General features: G+C 40.5%; 1 protein-coding gene across 14 annotated transcripts in view; it reads right to left on the reverse strand.

The window, feature by feature from the left end:
• The window catches only part of CTNNA3 (catenin alpha 3), a 566,694-nt gene that overhangs the window by 458,867 nt on the left and 85,915 nt on the right, over positions 1-21,912 (reverse strand). For all 14 annotated transcript variants that reach the window (XR_014156848.1, XR_014156849.1, XM_081862982.1 and 11 more), the window contains one exon: positions 3,646-3,909. Coding sequence is in view for 12 of the 14 variants with exons in the window: in XM_081862982.1 (XP_081719108.1) it covers positions 3,646-3,909 (264 nt within the window). In the remaining 2 variants the exon portion in view is untranslated. The remainder of the gene's footprint in view (positions 1-3,645; positions 3,910-21,912) is intronic.

The raw sequence follows: 21,912 nt of genomic DNA on the forward strand, positions 1-21,912 counted from the left end.
CCATGTCGAAAGCTGCTGACAGATCTAGAAGAATCAGCAGCCCCAACCCGCCTCGATCCAGCTGTCTACAAAGAACCAGAGCCGTCTCGGTCCCATGACCAGCACAGAAGCTGGACTGGAATGGATCCAGAGCCGATGTTTCATCCAGAAACCCACCAAGCTGTTCAGCAACCGCTCTCTCAATCACCTTACCCAGGAACGGAAGATTCGAAACCGGGCAGTAATTGGATAGATCTAAAGGATCTAATGATGTTTTCTTTAAGAGCGGGCGCACCACTGCCTCCTTCAGTTCCCCTGGGAATGTCCCCGTGCCAAGGGACAAATTGATGATATCCCCCAGGAGGGCCCGCACCTCGTCTGGACACGCTCTAATCAGCCAAGACGGGCACGGGTCGAGAGGACAGGTGGTGGGCTTTCCAGCTCGGAGGAGTCTGTCCACATCGGCTGGGGATATCCGGTCGAAGTGGTCCAAAACTGGACCCGAGGACAGTCGAGGGGCCTCCAGTTCCTTTATTGTATCCAAATTGGCAGGGAGGTCATGGCGGAGCAACAAGACCTTCTCCGCAAAAAAGCTCGCAAATGCCTCACAGCTGTGTGTCAAATTGTTATTTAAATTGGGCTGTCCCTCAAGGGACGTTAAAGACCTGATTATACTAAATAATTGCGCCGGGCGAGAGCTAGCAGATGCAATGGAGGCCGAGAAGTAAGACTTCTTAGCAGCCTTCACCGCCATCTCGTAGGTTTTCATAAAAGCCCTATAAGATGTTCTTGAGGCTCCGTCACGGGCACCCCGCCATACTCGCTCTAGCCGTCTGAGGTCCCGCTTCATTTTCTGGAGCTCCTCGGTAAACCAGGGAGCCCGGTTTCTGCGAGGTCGCAGAGGGCGCTTCGGTGCGATCTCATCGATGGCTGCCAGGAGCTGGATATTCCAGCCCTCAACAAGCTCAGTCAATGAGTCGCCAGGGGGACCAAGGTCCCGCAAGGCTTGGCGGAATCTATCAGGGTCCATCAGCCTCTGCGGGCGAGCCCAAATCAGCTCGCCACCTAAGCAGGGTGGGGGTGGAAAGTCAATCCTGGCTTTCAGAGCGTAGTGATCAGACCATGGCACCTTCATCGAAGGAGACATGATCACATCTATACCTACACCAAAGATCAAATCCAGCGTGTGGCCTGCTTGATGTGTGGGGCCCGAACCAAACTGGGAGAGCCCTAGTGTTGGGGGGGAGGGAGGTAGGGGGAGAACCAGCCACTGAGGATAAGTAGGGGGTTTCTCCCTCACACCACCTCCACTTTTTGCCACTGCAGCTTCTCTTCCCCCACACCCCCGGGAATTACTGGCACCATTTGTTCCTGTGGGGCTGGGAAAGTGACACAACAGAGGCCAAATCCTGGGGTAGTGGGAGATAGCCACACACTCCTTTAGGTCCTACAAGTATCTTTGTCCTGCCCCCATTAGAACCACCTCATCTGATTTCACAGACAAAGAAGCTGCCACAGGTGAATTAGGAACCGTATGTACAGCGGATCGAGAAAGAACTATCAACCTGTCATTCCTTTCCCCCTGCTTCAGATGGCTATGATGCCATTTCTCAAAAGATGCTGGAGGTAACTGGGGCACTGCTGGAGCTAGGAGGTGCCACAAGGTCTTCAAGTTATCAGGGTCTTCATCACAGAAGTAGGTCTTCTCATCTTACCTCCTGGTCCGCACATTGATATCTCCACATATGTCATTTGAATAGGGCTATGGACATACAAAACAGCTATGATTCCCAAGAACATGCTCAACTTTTTAAAATTGTGGTAGGAAGAGCTGTGGTATAGCCATGCTTCCCTAAGAAGGCTGACTAAATCAACACATTGCAAGCATTTCTAGACCTGTTGAAGTCTCCCTCTTACACAGCTAGCTGGAATACAGTACAGTAACTGACCATCTAATGGGGGCTTTAAATTTCAGTTATTACACATTTAGTATTATACTTTTAGTCACGACTATATAGTATTCTTAGAATGTATTGTAAGCCTAAAGCTTTGGGAGGTATTCAGACTCACTTCAGCTTTTTCCCAAGTATAAATCCTAACTTCCCATACTGTATATGAATGATATTAAGAAAGCTTCCAGACAGTACTTGTTGAGTAAGCTCTTTCAAATATTTCCAGACTATAAACATTTAATGAGATTGGCTCCCAACAGACTGTTTACTACATCCATTTATTTCATTGTACTTTATTTATAATGCAGAAGATAGAGCAAAGGTTGTTTCAGGTTCTTATCCAATGCCATTTCCCCATAAATAAAGAAAAATGAAACAATTTAATTCTCAAACATTCGTAAAAGGTTAGATACTCAATAAATTTTGCTTTATCTAACTCACTCAGCCTAAGGTACCATTTGCACTACTTAGGTTAAAGAAATATAGAAAAAGTCTATGAACAAGAAGACATTTAACAATATAATCTAAGCCCAGGATCCAAAAATGCATATATGGGTGCTCTGCTTATATACAGAGGCAGCCCCCCAACTCCTTGAACACCTCCCCCCCAAACAAAGCACACCATTAAGGATGGTGACCTGTTGCTAGAAGTAGATTCCCTCCCTCCATAATATGTGAGAAGCGTATTTTAATATATTTAGTATATTTTAACTTGTGTTGTGCAAAAATGATAAGGTATCGCCCCATAAATACATATTTCAGATGGTTCAAAATGCAGCAGCCTATTAATTGGCTGGAGCTGGTTGTTGGGAGACTATAATACCCATGCACAAAGAACTATATTGGCTCCAATTTGTTCTGACGCACAATTCAAAATATTAGTTTTGATCTTTAAAGCCCTAAATGATCTTGATCTAGAATGGCCCAAGAATTGCCTCCTCCTATTTGAACGTGCCTCCATTCTCTAAAATGGGTCACCAAAAAGGTCCCTCCTCCAAATGCCATCTCTTTCTGAGCTCATATTTATGTGGGCAAGAGTAAAGTCTTTCAAACAGTGACACCTTCCTTGTAGACCCCTTTGCCCAAGAAAGCCCAGTAGCGTAGCTTCATTTTCACATTTGGGGGAAAATATATATGAAAACTTTTATTATTCAGAGCATTTTTTGAGAAATTGTTGTTAAATAGTAAGAAGGTGTGAGATGAACTTGCTACTGTGAATTTTTAAGATATCTATCTGTTGCCATTATGTCACCTTTTGTTGCTTTTAGTTTTAAAGATTGGGATTTAACTGGGTAGTTGATTGTCTTGATGTTTAATTGTCAATTTATTGCTGTTTTCATGGAGCCCTGTAGAGACATTTGTCATTTGTAAAATTAGTCAATGGGCTCTATCAATGCTATAGTACTGGGGTACCTATTGTGATACCCACCAGATGTTGTGGACTACAAGTCCCATCACACAAGCGGATGGTCCACATTGGCTATCCCCTGCTTTAGTAGATACCATGTTTACATCTGATCCCTAGGTTGCAGGTCACAATCACTCACCAAAACAAATCAGCCAGGCTGGAAGCGTGTCTGAGAACTGCTATGAAACTGATCACACATAGGTCAGTAAGATTTGGTTTTCTGGTATGCTACTTTCCACAAGCACATCATTTAAAATAAATTAGGCCATTTTACAGAGTGTGCTACAGTGCTACAAATTCACCTACCTCAAATTCATCAAGGGCACTTCCAAGAGTAGCAGACTGTGATGTCGACTGAACCTTTTGATTTCCAATTCCTTGAGAAGCATTGGAAATGACATCAAGAGCATTCTGTATTTCATTACAAACAGAGTCCTTGCTGGCTGCAAGAGATGAAATGTCTGAATGTTCCAAACAAGCAGAGCAAATTGAATGGAGAAGAGATGAATTTTCCTTCAGAGAAGCACGTGCTGCTGCAATGTCATCGCGTTGATTGTTGGATTTTAAATCCTGTCAGGAAAATCATACATATGGGGATTATTACTATTATTATTTCAACTTAAATACTGGCAAGCAGTGTAGCAACACATTATTTCAATTTGTTCTGTATCCACTAAAGAAAGAAAGAAAGAAAGAAAGAAAGAAAGAAAGAAAGAAAGAAAGAGAAAAATTCAATAAAGATTTATTAACTGTGTATTCTCCGACAGCATGTTTTTCTGCTCGTTTATAACATGCCTAGGATGAAATGGAAAGAAATGAATTCTAGCTCAGAAGGAAAGAAATATTTTTGTGTTTGTTTGTTTTTCAGAGTGCCTGGAATAGTTCAGTCCACAGTAATTGTTCACTGCCCTTAAGAACACATGAACTGCCTTTCTGGATCACGTAGCCTGAATATCTTCTCCAGCCAGCTGCCCACCAGGATTTCCCAAGTGGGCATGGCAGAGCGAAAAATAGCCACCTCCTATTGCTTGCATGCAGTATCTGACAATCAGAGTTCACCCCCACAGCAGCCCTCTGTAACCCCAATGCTGTAGGAGCCAAAAGCTCCAGAACAAGACAACAGCCCTTTAAAAGCACAGGCAGATCTGACGAAGGTCTCAGGCTTGTCCACCTTGCTGAAGCAACAGCCTTCCTTGTGAGAGAACATGCTATCACAATGCTCTGTCAAAGGTGCTGCTTCTGACCTGTTGAAGCCAGACCCTACGGGATCTGCCTTGATCTGACCTTACTAGACATGACTTTGTCTTACTTGACCTAATTTCACTGCATATGACTCTACCTTACTTTCCCTTACACTCTACTGCCAGTAGGTGCCACTGTTCTGTTCCACTTCCCTTGTGAGCCTGGAGACAGCCCAAACAGGACAATAATTTATTTTAAATGGTCTTAAGAAATGGAAATGTTTTAACTGTGGTTGAATTAGTGTTGCACACAGGCCCCATATCCTGATTCAACCACATCATTAAAGAATATACTGTATCAGCCCAGCAACAGACAGGAGACTCTTTTTCAATAGCAACTCAAAATACTAAATGCTTAGAAGGAGGAACAATGAATTTGTTTGTCCACGATGATATAATTTTACAGTTTCCAGTAGTGTGCATTTGGATACCACATCGAATGTAACACCATAAAGTGTTGTTTGTTTTTTAAAAATGCAATAAACAGAAACAGTAGGAATATAATCAGAAGCTACAGGTCATGGCTTCAAGTTTCTCATTTTAAAGAACAATCATAAGCACAACAGAACCATTTTCATGAAAGTTCTGCATGTTTCAGGTAATGTATATGGGTTAATGAGTATGCAAAAAATGCAAAACAATCCAATGCTATATTCTGCCCAGTCAAGGAAATATATTAATTTTCCACTGGAAGTACTTGTCACTATGTAAAGAACAGAATTATTTATAGCACTTTTTGAGTGTTCAAAGTCCTTCACAAACCTATTAATCCAGACTACTGTGCTGACCAGATTGCTAGCGCCGGCTGCTCAGTTTAAACACAATGGAGAATCATCATACCCATTCTCTAGGATTCCTAGCTATTCATGAACCTGATCCTGATTGATCTCAGTACCCTAAGTAGGTCAGTTTGTTGACCTCATCTTGCAAATAGTGAGGTTCATTTAATCCAACCTAATAGGTTCACGGCTGAGGTGAGATTTGAACCTGAAGCACCGGCAGAAATAGTTCAAGATACTATAGTACCAAGAGTACAAGATGTACAATAATCAAAACTAGAAAAAATAGAGTGAGCAAGGAAACTGAGAAAAGAAAGAACCGACATTTTAAAGGAGCAAAACGTTGGCTACCGCTATATAACACATTCTGAACAGAGAACAATAAAATATAATTTTAAGAAGATTCCTGGAGAAAAAAGCACCCAAGGTTAGCACTTGTAGCTGCACAAAACATCCTGGGATTTGTAATTATGAACTAGAGCATGCTGGCATCTCGTCTTAGATAAAAAGCTCAAAAAAGCAGCATGTTTATTTTTCTAGTAACACAAAGAAAATAAATTCCCTGAGCTTATTTCTACTTTGCAACTCAATTCCTATTCAGCCACATTTTACAAAAATAGCAAAAGGGCAGGAAAAGTGGGGGTTGTCTTTTATTTTTTTTAAAAAATATTATTATCGTTTAGATTTTTGTGTACCATTTCTATCCTCTGCCATAAAATCCCTAATAAATGCAGCTTAATTACTGTCTAACAACGGTATGAAGGTTAATTATACTTGCACATGCCTCAAGATCCATTAATATTTTTCCTTGCAGCTTTTTCCTATTTCCCCACACACAACTGTATAATTTTCATGTAATTCACATTTTGAGAATTTGTTGCAGGGAGTATGAATAAAAACAGTCCTGGAAGGGCTGTAGCTCAAAGGTAAAGCATTTGTTTTGCATGCAAATCGCCCCAGACTCGTTGCCTTGCATCTCCAGGTAGGTCTGGGAAAGAGCCTATTTGATGCACTTGAAAGACACTGCTGTTATAAACAATGGGTAGCTAGCTAGATAGATCAGTATCTGTCTGCTAAAGTGGGGGGTAGGCTAGAGCTCTCCATTAATGGCTGTATGAACAGAAACAATCCTTTAAAATGGAAATATTGTTTCGTATCTTCCACCTGTGTAAAGTCTGCAAGTCCAGTGAATTCAGATTAAATATAAAAATCAGGTGGAATGAAAACTAGTTTATAGGAATGACACTTTGTGATGGTGCTCATTTGGGGCCAGATCAGATTAGAATCAATATGGCAGGTGTTGGAAGAGGATACCAGATGTGGAAGTACTGGAAAGCAATACTTTTCCAGCATGCTATCTACAAACAGCTTGAAGTACAATCAAGAAACATATAACCTATTCTAACTGCAAAAGGAAGGAAGATATAAGATTACAGTGGTACCTCTGGTTATGTACTTAATTTGTTCCGGAGGTCTGTTCTTAACCTGAAACCATTAACCTGAGGTACCACTTTAGCTAATGGGGCCTCCCACTGCCGCCACCACGCGATTTCTGTTCTCAACCTGAGGTAAAGTTCTTAACCCAAGGTACTACTTCTGGGTTAGCGGAGTCTGTAACCCAAAGTGTTTGTAACCCGAGGTGTTTGTAACCCGAGGTACCACTGTATATAGAAACTATATTCTGGTGATCAGATTTCAAGTTACATGAAGCATAGCCCAAAATCAGTTACCAGGAAAAGCATTTGTGACAACTTTACCAAGTTGTAAATGTGAGTTCTTATTAAATTACAGTCATGATCCACCTCTCAAGTTATCAGCAATCATGCTAAGAATTATATTAAAGGAGATGGCTTTGCTGGCTGGATTGTAGATATTTACTAGAACCCTTTAAAAAAAAGAAACCAATATCTTACTTGTTCCTTGGTAAAAGAGATAAATTAATGTGTCTTTTTAAATATGCATCTAGCTAGGGATAGTTTTCAGCCGGTGTGGCATATAATTGCCATTCTGCATCATATTACTACTCCACAGATATATTTTCACCAGGAAGTATCATATGAGCTTAAGTTATTGTGTGTTTCCAAATACATCATCAAAGGGGTGATGAGATAGTGGATAGTGGAAAATGGATTTTATATCTATCCAAGAACCTGAATACTGTTGCACGCCACCACAGTCTTCAAGCGAGATTCCAGGGGTTCCAGGCGCTTACCCATAGTTTGTGTTTGCTTTTGGAAATGAGGCACAGCAGAAACTGTGGTGTCTTTATATGGTTTATTTACACGTATATACAACCTGAGCCTACAATGGAGGGGTTCACAAACTCATAATACTACCCCCCTCCCCCCAAAAAACAGACACCTATCCCCAGATGTACAACAAACATCTTTCCTGGAGAAAAATCACAGACAGGTTAGCAAAGGCGTTAGGATACACATTTTCAAAAACAGATAATAAAACCCAATTACTCCACATAACAGCATTAACTTTTTAAAACTTTAGGATGATTTTGAGCTTCACTACCACAACATTTCATTCTCATTTTGTTCTACATGAGTTCTCAGCACCATTTAGAAATTCAGCTGGCCACTGAGGTTCCATGCTTCAGTTGGTGAAGTATTACACTTCTGAATTTTTCAATTTCTTATGCATACACCAGTTGCCACCCACAGGCATGTACATCAAATCCACTTGTACTGAAATCAGAGAAAAGAATGTATTATCTGTTGTAACTTCAGCTTTTTTCATATGCATTGTGCACCAATTTCATTCGGTGTATGTGTTTTGACTTGTTCTCAGATACTTTTAGTTTAATATTTTTAAGAAATCCAATTAGTAGCCTCTTATGGGATTAGTGTCATTTGGATTTGTCCTTCACCAATACCTTCACCAGTTTGTGGATCCATTCTGCAATAAATCAGCTCAGACTCTTCAGGTATATAATCTTTCCTGGTCTTGGATGCAGTTTGATTCCAGTGAGCTGTTCTTAATACTTGGTCTAGATTCATGTGAAAGTGTCAGGGTTGTAGAGACACACAACACATACAGAATAGATTTCACCCCACCCACCCCAATTATTTATTTATTTAGAATACTTAAACTCCACTATATAGTTACAAGAGGCTCTCAAATATTGTTACAAAATAGTCTCTCAGTGAAATGAAATCAAACTCAAACTAATACAAGAACAGATGGCATTATGTCCATATGATGCCAGGCTGAATCTAGCATCTATTTCCTTGTCTTCCCTGATATTGTCCTTACACTATCACCTACTAGGCAGCAATTCCTATTGAGGTAATCTGAGACAAGGGAGTTGGGCCGAGCTCCTAGAACTCACTAAGCCCATTGTGGAAACAGTCTTCCATATTATATTTGCAGCAGGGGTGGGCAACCTTTTCCTATCAATCCTCTGGGAAATCTGTTAGTGGGTGCATGCAAGCAGCGGGTGAGCCAGAACCAATGATGGGCAGAGTCAGGGACAAAAGCACTCCAATTGCTCTGGAATAAATGTTGCCTTGCTTCAATTTTCACATATGTACCTCAGATTAGAAATCCAAATCATATGCTTGTCTGTTTAGAACTAAGCCCTACTGAGTTTTGTGGGGTTGCTCTCTGCCTAGGCAATGTGGAGTTTGTGCACAGGCGCATTCTGCACCCACTTCAGGATCTCTGCCAGTAAAACTGGGCCAACACAGTATCAGGAATGACAGTGCAATAACATCCCTGCAATCACAACCCCACAACAGCAGAGAGAATGGAATTTATTCACATTATGAGAGAAATGACGGACGACATTGAGATGGTGGCTAAGCTTGCTCAGTGATGCCAGGGATTCCAGTTACTGAAAACCACACCTGTTTCTGTTTCCTACAGGGAACTACCCTGGGCTCTGTTTTTTGTTCATGCTAGTATAAAGGAATGTTTCTTTAAAAATACAGTTTGTTAAGCAAGAGATTCAAATTACACTAATGAACACTAAAACTGATCTTCCAAAGTCAGCCTGGCATATGTTAAGATAATACATTAATGAAACCTGAACACGTTTTAAAGTGACATACAGTAAAACTAATGCAAAAGAATTTATTCAAACATGCTTATTAGGCTTCCAATTTTCCCTAACGTTGACAGGAGGCTTTTAAAACAAATATATATAAATCATAGTATTAAATGAAAAAAAGCCTCAAATATTTAGTAAGGGGAAATCATAAAAAGATGGAGCCCCTCTTTAAATATGAACTTAATAATAAATGACAATCAAAAATGTGTTTTGTGTAACCAGAGAATATTTACAGGCTGCAAGACCATGAAGAAGGAAAAAACTATCTTAAGCCCTTGAGTTCTGTACTGAATGTTAATGCATTTGTATATGATAGATTTAATATGAGAACCAAGAATAAATGACTTTCAACAGCTGCACTCTGGACCTATAAATCGCTCTTGGTACTGCAAAATCCATACAGAGGAAGAACAGCTGTATAATTTACAGCATCAGCATTTGTCAAGAAAAGCAACCGGTACAGGTCCTTTTTCAGCTTCAGAAGGCACCTTCTTGGGGGCGGGGGAGTGTTTGCAGAGAACATACTTGTATAATTATGAACAGCCTACTTGTATAAGTAAATAATTACATTTATTTAACTTTCACGTTGCTACATACAGCATCCTCTTTAACCCTTAATAGATCTAAGTAAAATTCAAAAAGCATAAACACCATGGCAATTTTAATGCAATTTTAAAAGTGTGAAGCTAATTAGCATTTGCTTTATTATGCTTTGCCAGAGTTATGCTATAGTAAAGTAGGAAGACCTATGCAACTTCACAGGGCACCAAAACCAGGGCACAGGTAAGACAGAGATTTGATGGGAGTTTCTTTCAACATATTTCCCCATCTATTATCCCAAAGACAGGCCTAAAAGACACAGCCTGCATTCATATATCAGTTTCCTCAATGTTTAAGAATTACAGCTCCTTTGAATATTAACACATCTACTCCTCCCATATTTGATTTATTTATTTTATGAACCCAAAGCTTTTAAGATCTGTTTCACAGATTTGGGCTAAATGAATGTGGTATTTACAGCATTTTCTAGGTACTAATTGTCTTATTATTTCTCAGCATTTAAACTATTGTTTCAATTCCTGCCTAAAAACAAAGGAAACAGAAAGAGGACAATTTGCCTTAATTCCAATTCAAGCATTTGAAATCAAAATCAAAATTTTTCAAATACTTCAAAATTCACTTTGGCATTGGGACAGGAGATCTTTAATTCTCTTTCTCCCAGCACTGTTGTCCTAATGTGGAGCAGGCCTCATGCAACTGCTATGTGCATTAGGAGAAGCTCACATTCACTCCAATAGGAAATTCCATCTACTGTACAATAGAAATAAACAGACCCAGGACCCCTACCCACATCAGAGGAAAGGGTTAAAGCACTGCTAAAGGTCACACCATGGTCTGCACCTGCAATTTATTTTTCAAAAGGCATTCACTCAATTGCTAATTGTATGGTCTATACTAGTTTCTTACCAAGATTGAAGAACTCTGGACTGAACCACTGCAGCTGCCTACATGTAAGAAACTAGTGCAACCAGGATTTGATTTGCTTTTACCATGGGAAAATATTCAGAAATATCACACACACACACACACACACACACACACACACACACACTGCTGTAGTCTGAGGCACAGTCCAGAATTCTACCTCCTTATTTGGAGATTGTATGAAGCAGCTCTGAAACTTAACATTCAAAGCTATGCACCAAGGTTTTAATTCTGAAAATTCAACTGGATCTTGGATTGCAAAGTTTAATTTTTGTGCATCTTGGTATTTCAAATTCCTTTAAGCTCAGATGTTAAGTTGTGGGTGAACATATCAGACGACACAGCAATTCTTCAAACAGCTCTTGTTTATTCACAGGCCAGAACAGAACTGAACTGAAGGGTTCAGCCAGCCTGCTTATATAGAGCTCCACTAGAATGCAACAGTAACCATTTTCTGTAACTATCCAATCACTGAATGTCACTTTTGATCCCTTATTTGCATATGTGGACCTGAACTATCTACAGTATCCCCCTGCTGGCCCAGGGTGAGAACTTCAGTACATAACAGATGTGTCATCTCTTCCTGTCTTTCCCAAGTTCTCTTCCACTTCTTTTGTAAACCAGAAAGCTAGAGAAAGAGAATATTGTATGTGCAAAGTAGAGATGGTTTTTTTTTTGTTTGTTTGTTTTTTGTTGTTGTTTTTGTTGTTGTTGTTTTAAGGACATCTGAAAAGGCACTAATATTAAACACTTACTGAGAAAACCCTATTAAATTCAGTATATACTGCCATAAGAAAAAGTCTTCAGCGGTCTACTTAAACAACTCTTTCTATAAATCTGTGCCATAGTTAGTGAAAGTACAGATACTTGCCTGATTATTTATGGGGGCTTTGTTGGAAAATAAAATCACCCCTGGAAATCTGCCAGGGTCTAAGAGTCAAATGCCACATTATATTGCATTCAGATATAAGATTAGACCCACAGTCTTGTCAGTGTTGCAAAGCACCCTCAGAAGGAAGGACTTTGCAGTAGTGAATTGGAGGGAGCAGTGCTTAATCCTTTCCCTGCCACTTTTACACAGGAACTTCCTTTCCACAAGTCACTCCCCTTCTCTGGACAAAGGGTTCCACTTCAAAAACCCATGTCTCAGGAGGTAAATAATTGGTCTGAAACACTGGCAAGAGAAAAGCACCAGAAGGCAAGAAATTTAATTGGAAAACTGGCTGGTGGGGGTGCTTTCTACAGTATAGGGCAAGTAACACATCTCAATAATAAATGCATAATAAAGGATAATTTAACAGAATGTAGCTTTTCCATATTTCAAAAAGTGAAAATCCAGACACAAAGGTTGTTGACCCCTGCTCCAAACTAATCAACAAATTAACACAGGGAGATGGTACTTGTGCCCCTGGTACTATAATTCACAATATTTAATTTTTAAAGACAAATAATGCTATGTTTTCTACTAACTTCAATAAACTGACAACAAATCACAACACATAGTATTACCAGCAAAAGCTCTACTGAAAGTACTTTAGCCAATACAAATGCAAAAGAGATTTTTTGTTTGTTGGTTGGTGAATCTAGTTTATGCTATGGCTTAAGTGTTTCTAAAGAACCTCTGACTTCTTTTATTGAGTTGGTGAAGTTTCATTTATATGAGTTGCACCTAAGCCACAGAAAGAAAATAAACTAAATTATACAATCTTTAGTAAATGGATTTGGTGCTCAAGATAAAGATAAAGTTAACTAAAAACAGGTTTTTGAACCAAGAAAAAAAGTAGAACTGTTTTTAAAATGCTATTAACTAATTTGCCAACCTGCATGATCCCCAAACAGTACTCTGCTTCAGTAATTGTTTTTAAAGTAAGATAGATTTGGAAAATAACCAAGAATTCCTTATCAGTGGCTTACCTCTTCCTTAATTTGATCTAAGAGAACTATGGTGATTTTCCATGTGCATGCTGATTTAAAATAAAAAAGTTTTGAACTCATCTTGAAGCAATTAAGTGTACAGTATATATGAACAAAAATATTTGTAAATACTGTACATTATCAGTTCTGAGTAACAGAAAAAGGGAGAGTACTTTTGTTCAAAATCAGATATGATTGCTAGATAGGCATGCATCTATCCATCTCTATCAACTCTAGTTGGTAGCAGACAGTATTTGCTAGTCTAATTAAATGCCAAATCTGCTAAGAAACTAATCATTTTTTTAAAAAAAAAACTTCTATTAAGAGGAGTTCTGAATTTCTACAGAGCCTTGATGTTATTTCTTGAAGTTCAGACCACATCTGGACTTCTATGTGGTCTGTATATGGCAGGTGTTCAAAGTGCATATTTCAGGAGTATGTACAATTTAGATGCATTTAAAAAAAACAAAACACTAATGAAATTATTCTGATTAACAAATATTTTTAAGATACAAGAATGGCTGCCATCTAAAGAGACAACATAAACCACTTGCTAATGTGCAGAAGAGTACAAGGCTCCTGGGCAAGAACCCTTGTGAAATTTGGGTGTTCAAGGTTTTTTTAATTTTTTTAACTAAGCAAAATACTAATTGCACCCAATGCTTTGTGAATACTTCATCATTTAAAAAATAAAATATGTCTGAGAATCAATGAGAGCTACTGGCTCGCTTTATAATTATATAGTTTAATACTTGCAATAATTCAAAATTACTTCAAAAAGATCAAGAACCCTGCATTTATTTTCTACCTGTGGCAAAAGGTTCATTTGTTCCCATAATAGGAATGAGAGAATGTTTTTTTATCCAGAGAATAAAATAATCTCTGGACCACCAAGATTCTAAATCTTGCCACAGGACATAATAGTGAAATGTTTGGCTAGTAGTGTCATTTAAAAATGTAGAATCTCCAATTTTCCTGTGCTGGTTATTCCATAGGTATGGATAGTGAGCTTGAGTCTCACATTGTGTCTGATCTACAACAGGGCTGTCCAGCTTCCAAGAGATTGCGATCTACTCCCACTATTAAAAATCTGGCAGTTGTTGTGCTTTTTTTTGGGGGGGAGGCAAAGTTGTTGAGTTGGGGGGGGGCAATCAGGGACCCATGATCGACCAGGATCAATCAGGGACACCCCGCGATCGACTGGTAGATCGCAATCGACCTGTTGGACATCCCTGATATACAACATCCAATTGCATCCGTTACAAATTCTAATTTTTACATCTCCACTTGTAAATCTAATGGTTTCTTACTGCAGAGGGATCACCATTGTGAAAAGTGCTGTTGTAGTGCAATGCATCATGTAGTCACCCATTTATTTTGAATGGGGAATTGGAAATGCTTTTTATTATCTCTCTTAGGCCAACATTATGGTCCTTTTTGATGTAGCACAACTCCTGTGTAAGGATCACCTCATTTTCTTAATTACAATCGCCTTATTCCTGTGGCTGTAATTTGTTTTAACTGTTTTTAATACTGAATTTTAAATTGTTGTAACCCACTCTGAGACCTGCAGGTGATAATGATAATGATGATGATAACGGATTAACTGTTTGTCCAAAACCAATTCCGTGTGAAAACAGCAGAATTTACCATGCCACAGAGAAGGCTTGGAAACTAGCAACACAGAAGCGTTTGGATTTGATATCCCGCTTTATCACTACCCTAAGGAGTCTCAAAGTGGCTAACAATCTCCTTTCCCTTCCTTCCCCACAACAAACACTCTGTGAGGTGAGTGAGGCCAAGAGACTTCAAAGAAGTGTGACTGGCCCAAGGTCACCCAGCAGCTGCATGTGGAGGAGCGGAGACGCGAACCCGGTTCCCCAGATTACAAGTCTACCGCTCTTAACCACTACACCACACTGGCTCTCACTACACCACACTGGCTCTCTGATGATGCAGACCAACATAATATGGTATTTTCAGGCAAGTGCTTCCTCATGAAATAATCAGATGTTACAATCCCCACACAAGGATGGTAAGAATCAGCCCTGTGCCTATCTAGTTAGCACATCCCCACAGGGTACAGCACATAGCGGTTGCTGATCGATTATTGAAAGTATATTGTGGTCTGCATGTATTCTATGGACTGCAGTGTTAACTAGAAATAGAACACTTTTAAAATATAAAATAAATTCAACCTCTGTTCTGTAGCCCGTATCATTCACAGATAACCAAACACCACTGGTGACAAGGGAATGTAGGTGGTATATTTTTATTCAGGACGTGTAAATACCTTCTGAAGAATATATTAAGAGAGTTATAATTCCACCTGACACCAGTAATAAGATTACTCACTGCTGATGTAACTGAAGTCACAGTGCTCCTATGAACAAAATAATGTTCAAAGCAGCCCTCAGAACCTGTTCTTTTCTCTTCTTACACATTCCCTTCCTGTCAGAACAGAACAGAAACCCATTTCAGTGGATTAAAGGAGATGACAGGAAACATGCAGAGAAGTCTATCTTCCTGCTAGAAAGCCTTCTAGGACCTGATCTGTTCTATCAAACAGCTGTCCTTGAGTGCAAAAGGAAACTTGTGGACATTCCTTGCATGGATGCTCTGGTTCTTCTTTTTGAGAATTTGCCATGTATTTGATAAAAAACAGATGGGTTGGTGGGATTGAAGACCTTTTAAGATCTGTAGCTATAAAGTGAAAGAAAGCTCTATAAAATTTATATATTATGAGAAAGTGCACAATTTGACTTTAAAAACTGTGTGTCTTGCATAAATATTTATCTGACCTATTCTTATGACAGAGCGATGGTTTTTCAGTACTATTTCACTGTGAGCTTCAAGTAGAACAAATTACAAAAACCAATATACTCTCTTACAGAGAAAAAATCAGGTCACACTTTAAACCACATCCCAACTTTTCACATATTGACAAGATGGAACATAAACAGAGAAGAGTGACCAAAGATGATAAAGGGCCTGGAAACCAAGACTTATGAGGAACAGTGGAGGGAACTGGGTGTGTTTAGCCTGGATAAGAAGAGACTGAGAGAAAATATGATAGCCATCTTCAAATATCTAAATGTCTGTCACATGGAGGATGGAGCAAGCTTGTTTTCTCCTGCTCTAGAGGGCAGGACTTGAACTAATGGATTCAAGTTACAAGCAACTAAACATCAGGAAGAACTTTCTGACAGTAAGAACTGTTCGAAAATGGAATGATCTCAGAAGATGGTGGGCTCTTCTTCATTGGAGGTTTTTAAGCAAAGGTTGGATGACCACCTGTCATGTATGATCTAGTTGAGATTCTTGTATTGCAGGGTGTTGGACTAGATGATCCTCAGGATCCCTTACAACACTGCAATTCTAATATTAACTATCTGATTTTATTAATAAAACATGTTTTACTTTAAAGTGCAGTCTGCACTGTTTTGTATCACACTTTTTTGCACAGCTGCTGTTGGATGGGTGGAGGTTTATTATTATTGGTAATTTATACTTAGATTACCAACTATACTTAGATTCTTACGGTGGTAGCAGAAAAACAGTGCTGAAAAAATAAGTAACTGGTGTATGAGATGAAGTGGAGTGGGAAAATAGTAATTACCTGACCCCTCCATGCAACCACTAAACCCCACCCACCACCACCACATGATGATCCTTCACTCAACAATGGCAGAATATGATAAATATGGCAAACTCAAGTTAATAATCTGGCTGCACTGTTCTGAACCACATAAAATTTCTGAACATTTTCATACCGCCCTACAAGTAGTAGTAGTAGTAGTAGTAGTAGTAGTAAGGCATTTGGGGATTTACTTATTTATTCTCCCCAAATATGTTGGTCTCCATGGTATTTGTGTCAATCAATATGCTACAAACAAATCACTAGTTGCATCCATTAGGAAATGAGGTAGAAGTCCTTTTTTTCCAACTTGATGTTCTAGAGAGGCAATTAAAATGCATCCAATATATCATTACCAAGCACATTATCTCAACTTCCTTCATAACATCTCAGTAGCTGCCCAGTGTAGAGGTCAAGCATAGCGAAGATGTCCTTGTAATAACTCCTACTAGAAATGTTTGTGTGTAAATGTAGCCTGATGAACCCTGTAAACTTATGCAAATGAAAGATTTTTGATGTCAAATGAGCTGTAGGTGGAGGTCAACAGATCAAATACAAACATAAAATGTATTTTTTAACTGAGCAGACATTTGCGTTTGGGATTATTTTGAAGTGATTTAAAGCATTTGTCTTTGTATCTAAAATTGTGACACAATCTGGAAGAGATCAAATGTCACATTCTTCATCCCTGTTTCCATTTACCAGAAAAACAGCTGACTGAAAGATGAAGTTGGAATAAGTGTTGCAGAGATGCAGTTAACTGGTTGCACAGTGATCTCACCACCCCTAAAGCAATTGTTGCTTCATAGGAAAGGGGCCCAGATACCCTATGGATTCATTGACCACTGCAGTGAAGGAGCAGAAAGTATTTCCAAACTCCATAAATAGAATTGTCAAAGTTCACCAATCCACTTTCATCCTCAGGACTTGCAGCAGTGATGGGACACATGGCAGAAATGTACCCTTTCTTACCAGCCTAGGAGGAAAAACTGGCAGTCACTAATGCTTGCTCTGAGCGACATGAATTAATTCTGCTGACTAGATGTAGTCTTTTGCACCTAAACCTACCCCCCCAACCCACCTTTATATTTCAAAAACCAAAGCCCTTTTCAGATATGAATCTAGGGTAAAATGAAGGCTGAATTACTGCAATGCTCGCTGTGTGGAGCTGCCCTTGAGATAGGTTCGGAAGCTGCAGCTGGTGCAAAATGTGAGGACTGACAAGAATACCTGAAATATAATCTCACCCTTTTATATACTAAGCAATCACTGTGCTCTGGAGGTGACGGCCTCCTGCAGATACCATATTATCATGAGGTCCATTCCACACAATTTAGGAATTGGGCCTTTCGTGTTATGGCAGCTACTCTTTGGAATTCACTCCCTCTGAATCTTAAGCAGGCACAGTCTGTTGTCTTCTCAGTGCATACTGAAAACCTTCCTCTTTCAACAAACCTTTTTAAACTGAGATTTTTCCCTGTCTCAAAGAATTGTTTTTTTAAAAAAATTGTTTCATTGTTTTATCACTTGTTGTTTGTCACCCTGGGCTCCTTTGGGAGGAAGGACAGACAGTGGCGCAGCGTGGGGGGTGCAGGGGGGGCCGGCCACACCGGGCGCAACATCTGGGGGTTAGGGTTAGGGGGCGCAAATCCACAGGTTAGGGGGCGCAAATCCACGGGTTAGGGGGCGCAAATTACTTGCCTTACCCCGGGTGCTGACAACCCACGCTACGCCACTGAGGACAGAACATAAATTTAATAGACAAGCATGTTTTGGGGTGAGGGAAAACAACACACCAACAGGCTCCTCTGCCACACTACACTTGTTCATCCAAATGTGCGTAGGGCATGCCACCTTGATGATGTTGACATTCCACACAAACTGGTTAATCTGAACTGGTTTATTAACATGGCTCTTAAGCAGGGCCACAGTGACTGAAAACTGCTGCCAGTTGTTTGAGCCAGGAAATGAGGAGGAAGAGGGAAGCCAGGAGGCTCAATCATATTTAAGGAGAGAATGGACCATTAACCCACTGGGCATTAATGCAACATATTCCAGTAGCCATGTTCCTACAGTCCACTAAGCACAGGGGTCATTGTATAGTAGTTAACAGTATGAATGTGAGTGGGGGGGGCTATGTCCCCCAATCTATTTAGATGTTCAGAAGTTTTAAATTAAAACATAGGAGGAGGAGCCCAAGAACATAATCGGTGTTTTATAGAACACAAGAGGAATACCACCAAGGGTGGTAGTTATGGTTGATTGAGGAGAGCCATTTTCCTTGCCTCCACCTTTGTATCCACCTCTTTAATTTTACGACCCAGAAATTCTTTATCTATATGCTTGATTCTCCTTGTGAGAGAGGCATAGCAAATTACAAAACATCACATTAATTTGTCCTAAGGGCAATGCAAGTTTTCATGGCCTTGTTATTCTCTTCCCGTACGCATATGACAAACACTGTTTACCTATAGCTGTTATTGGTTTCCTATCTCTGTGGTACATTTTAATTGTCCTGGGAATGTAATTGCCTAAAATATCCCCTGATTCAGGATACTTAAGGAATATTAATGACAAATGGTTTTTAATTTAATCACCATAACTACAACTATCTCATATTTCGCAGAGGTTTCTGTGCTAGGGCTCAGTTATATGCATTTCTGCAGAAGAAGATAAATAAGAAGAGTTATGCACCATGCATTCCTCATCTATTAACATCATAATACTACACATTTACATAGAGGTTAATGCTCACTGTGTTCAATGGAGCTTACTCCCAAATAAGTGTGTTTAGGACTGCAGTCTTTCAGTGCAATCTTATGCATGTCCACTCTTAGTCTTACTCTCATTTAAGTGAATATATGGCTACAGAGTAAAAGGGCTAGCCATAAAAAATAGCATGGAAACATCCTGCCTGTAAACTTTTCTGGGTTTTTTGCAAGGCACACCAAGGACAAAGGTTCTAAAAATAGAAGAAAATATTTTCCTCAGATTCAAAGAAAGATTCATCTTCAGAAACCTTCAAAGTTGCTGCTGGAAGAAGAAAGAGAGAGACAGAAAACCTAGTTGCTCTGAAACAGAAAATTGCGTATCATCCCATTTAGTCCTGGGATGGAAGAGGGGAGTAATTGGCTAAGCGTCTGAGATTGCTCCTCAGGTACATGCCTGCACACACGCCCCCAATAGACCATGGGTTTGTTGAACTTCCAGGATAGACTACAGGTTGGGCCAGACTTTTTATTTTCCCTTTTAGCGCGTTTTCTGCAAATCCGGTATATCGGAAAACTTGAAACTTAAAAATAAAAACTGACCACAGAGAGAGAAAATTGACATACATGCATGCAAGCCCACAATGGACCTTAGGTTTCCAGAACCCACGGAGGGTGACAAAGTACTAATGCAGAGGTTTTTAACCTTTTTGAGTCCACGGCTCCCTTAACCAACCACATTCTTTCTGCAGCACCCCTGTGGGGCTCATGAGCCCCATTATGTCACCCCTTGCCTGCAGAGCTGGCAGCCTCTCAACCTTTTTCAAACACCCTCCTTTGTGGAGTGTTCCCTCAGCCTCCTCTCCCCTCTCCTTGGGAGTCCTCTGGCCACTACCCCTGGTCTCTGAGCTGCCCATCCTGCCCCAAGGAGAGATGCCACCTTTAACTCCCCCACAGGGGCCTGAGAAGAGGATGCCCCCAGCCTTAGTGACCCAATGGAGACTAGCCAAAGGTAAATGTGAGACCAGCACCATAGGCGCTGGGCACTCAGCTCCCAGGCATGCCTTGCATGCAGCAAGCACAAGAAAGCCAGTGCAGTGTCTGCCTGCCCAGTCTCGCACTTGTTTGTCCATTTTCAACAGCATGGGCTGACAGACTGGCTGGCTGGGCTACAGAGAGTGGTTGCTCTTCCTGTTCAGTTCCTGGTTGCAGTGGCTCAGCCTCTCCTACATTTATGCACACCTTTAAACATGCCCACACTGCACTGGACACCAGGACTCGACACCCATCCTCCCTTCCATTCTGAATAGATGAAAAGTTAGGTCCCTTTTCCCCATCAGTGGGACAGGTGTTGGGGGACATGGCCACATATTTTTTCCTGTCTTTTTCTGCTCTATTAGATGTGACAGCCACTTTGTGTTATGCCACACCCTCAAGGCAGCCATTTTATGACTGTTGGATATGTGACTTTCTCAGAATTCCAGATGTGTCCACTAGCCTATGAAGTTTGGCAACTATGTTCCTCTAAAATGAGTGTGCCAGGAGGAAAAGCATGAATTTTCATGCTGGCCTCCTTAATGAAAAGGAAAGAGGAGCTTTCTGCCACCACTCTTACGGTAGGAACACTGCAGATCTGAAGGTTGCAGTGGGGGCCATTTTATATTGCTGGATACCAACAGTTGAGGAGGTTGACTGATGAGTGCACCTCTAAACCTGTATTTTGCAGAATTGGGCATTTGCAAAACTAGGCATTTTGTTCCTGCTTTGAATGAGGACAATTTTTTTATCAAAGCAGGAACTACCCACCGACCCTATACCAAGCAACAGGGGCTCCTCTGCGGTATGGTCCAGCCACAGAATTCCTCATAGGAGGGTGGCATGTTATGTCACCATTGGCAGAAGAGGAACAAGGCAGTGGCACAACAGTTAAAGAAAAAGGCAACTACCTTGTTGATTGGTCACAACTGGGAGGAAAGGCATTAAACCATTAAGATATACTGTAACACATTACATGTGGGGCTACCTCTGAAGATGGTTCAGAAACTTCAGTTGGTGCAGAATTAAGCAACCAGGTTGCTCACTGGGGCAAGATGGTTTGAGCATATAACACCATTCCTGACCTGACTGCAGGTCGATGGGAAGATGGTGACGAAGTAAGACGTGCTTGCCGGAGCTCCCCCTCCCCAGTTCATGCTGTAAGTTACTCCGCTCCTATTTTTCCCTGGAAGTTGGCTCGATAATGTTTTGATGATAACGCCAGGAACTCACCCTGTGGAAGCTTGCAAAGTCAGCGCCATAAATCGCCTTAATGAGCTTCTTTAACAACCTGATTAGCTGTAACTTGGGCAGCCCCGGCCGCGCTTCCCTGGCCTCCCACTAGCTCTTGCTTGGCCTTTGAAGGATGCTTAGATAACCAAGCCGCTCAAGGGGTTTAGCATGACGAACCTAAAACGTGGTCATACTTCTTCTGTGGAAGACCTTTCCTTTAATGCCTCAGAACCTATGTCTAAGGTTTCGAAGCCTACTGGGCTGGATTCACCACCTAAGACCTTAGAGCCTTCTATCTCATCATTGGAGGAGTTTTTCTGCAATCTTGTGCCTCCTTCACCTGTTGCCTCTAAGCAGTTTGATTGCCTACATGATCCTGCAACGACTCCAAACAACCTTTTAAACACCTCCAAGCAGGTAGACTGTCTATATGAACCCGTAACGACTTCAGATACCACCTTGCCAGGAGACAAATCGCTGT

The sequence above is a fragment of the Podarcis erhardii genome (genome assembly GCF_964252035.2).
Source record: "Podarcis erhardii genome assembly, chromosome: 5".
Lineage (NCBI taxonomy): Eukaryota > Metazoa > Chordata > Lepidosauria > Squamata > Lacertidae > Podarcis > Podarcis erhardii.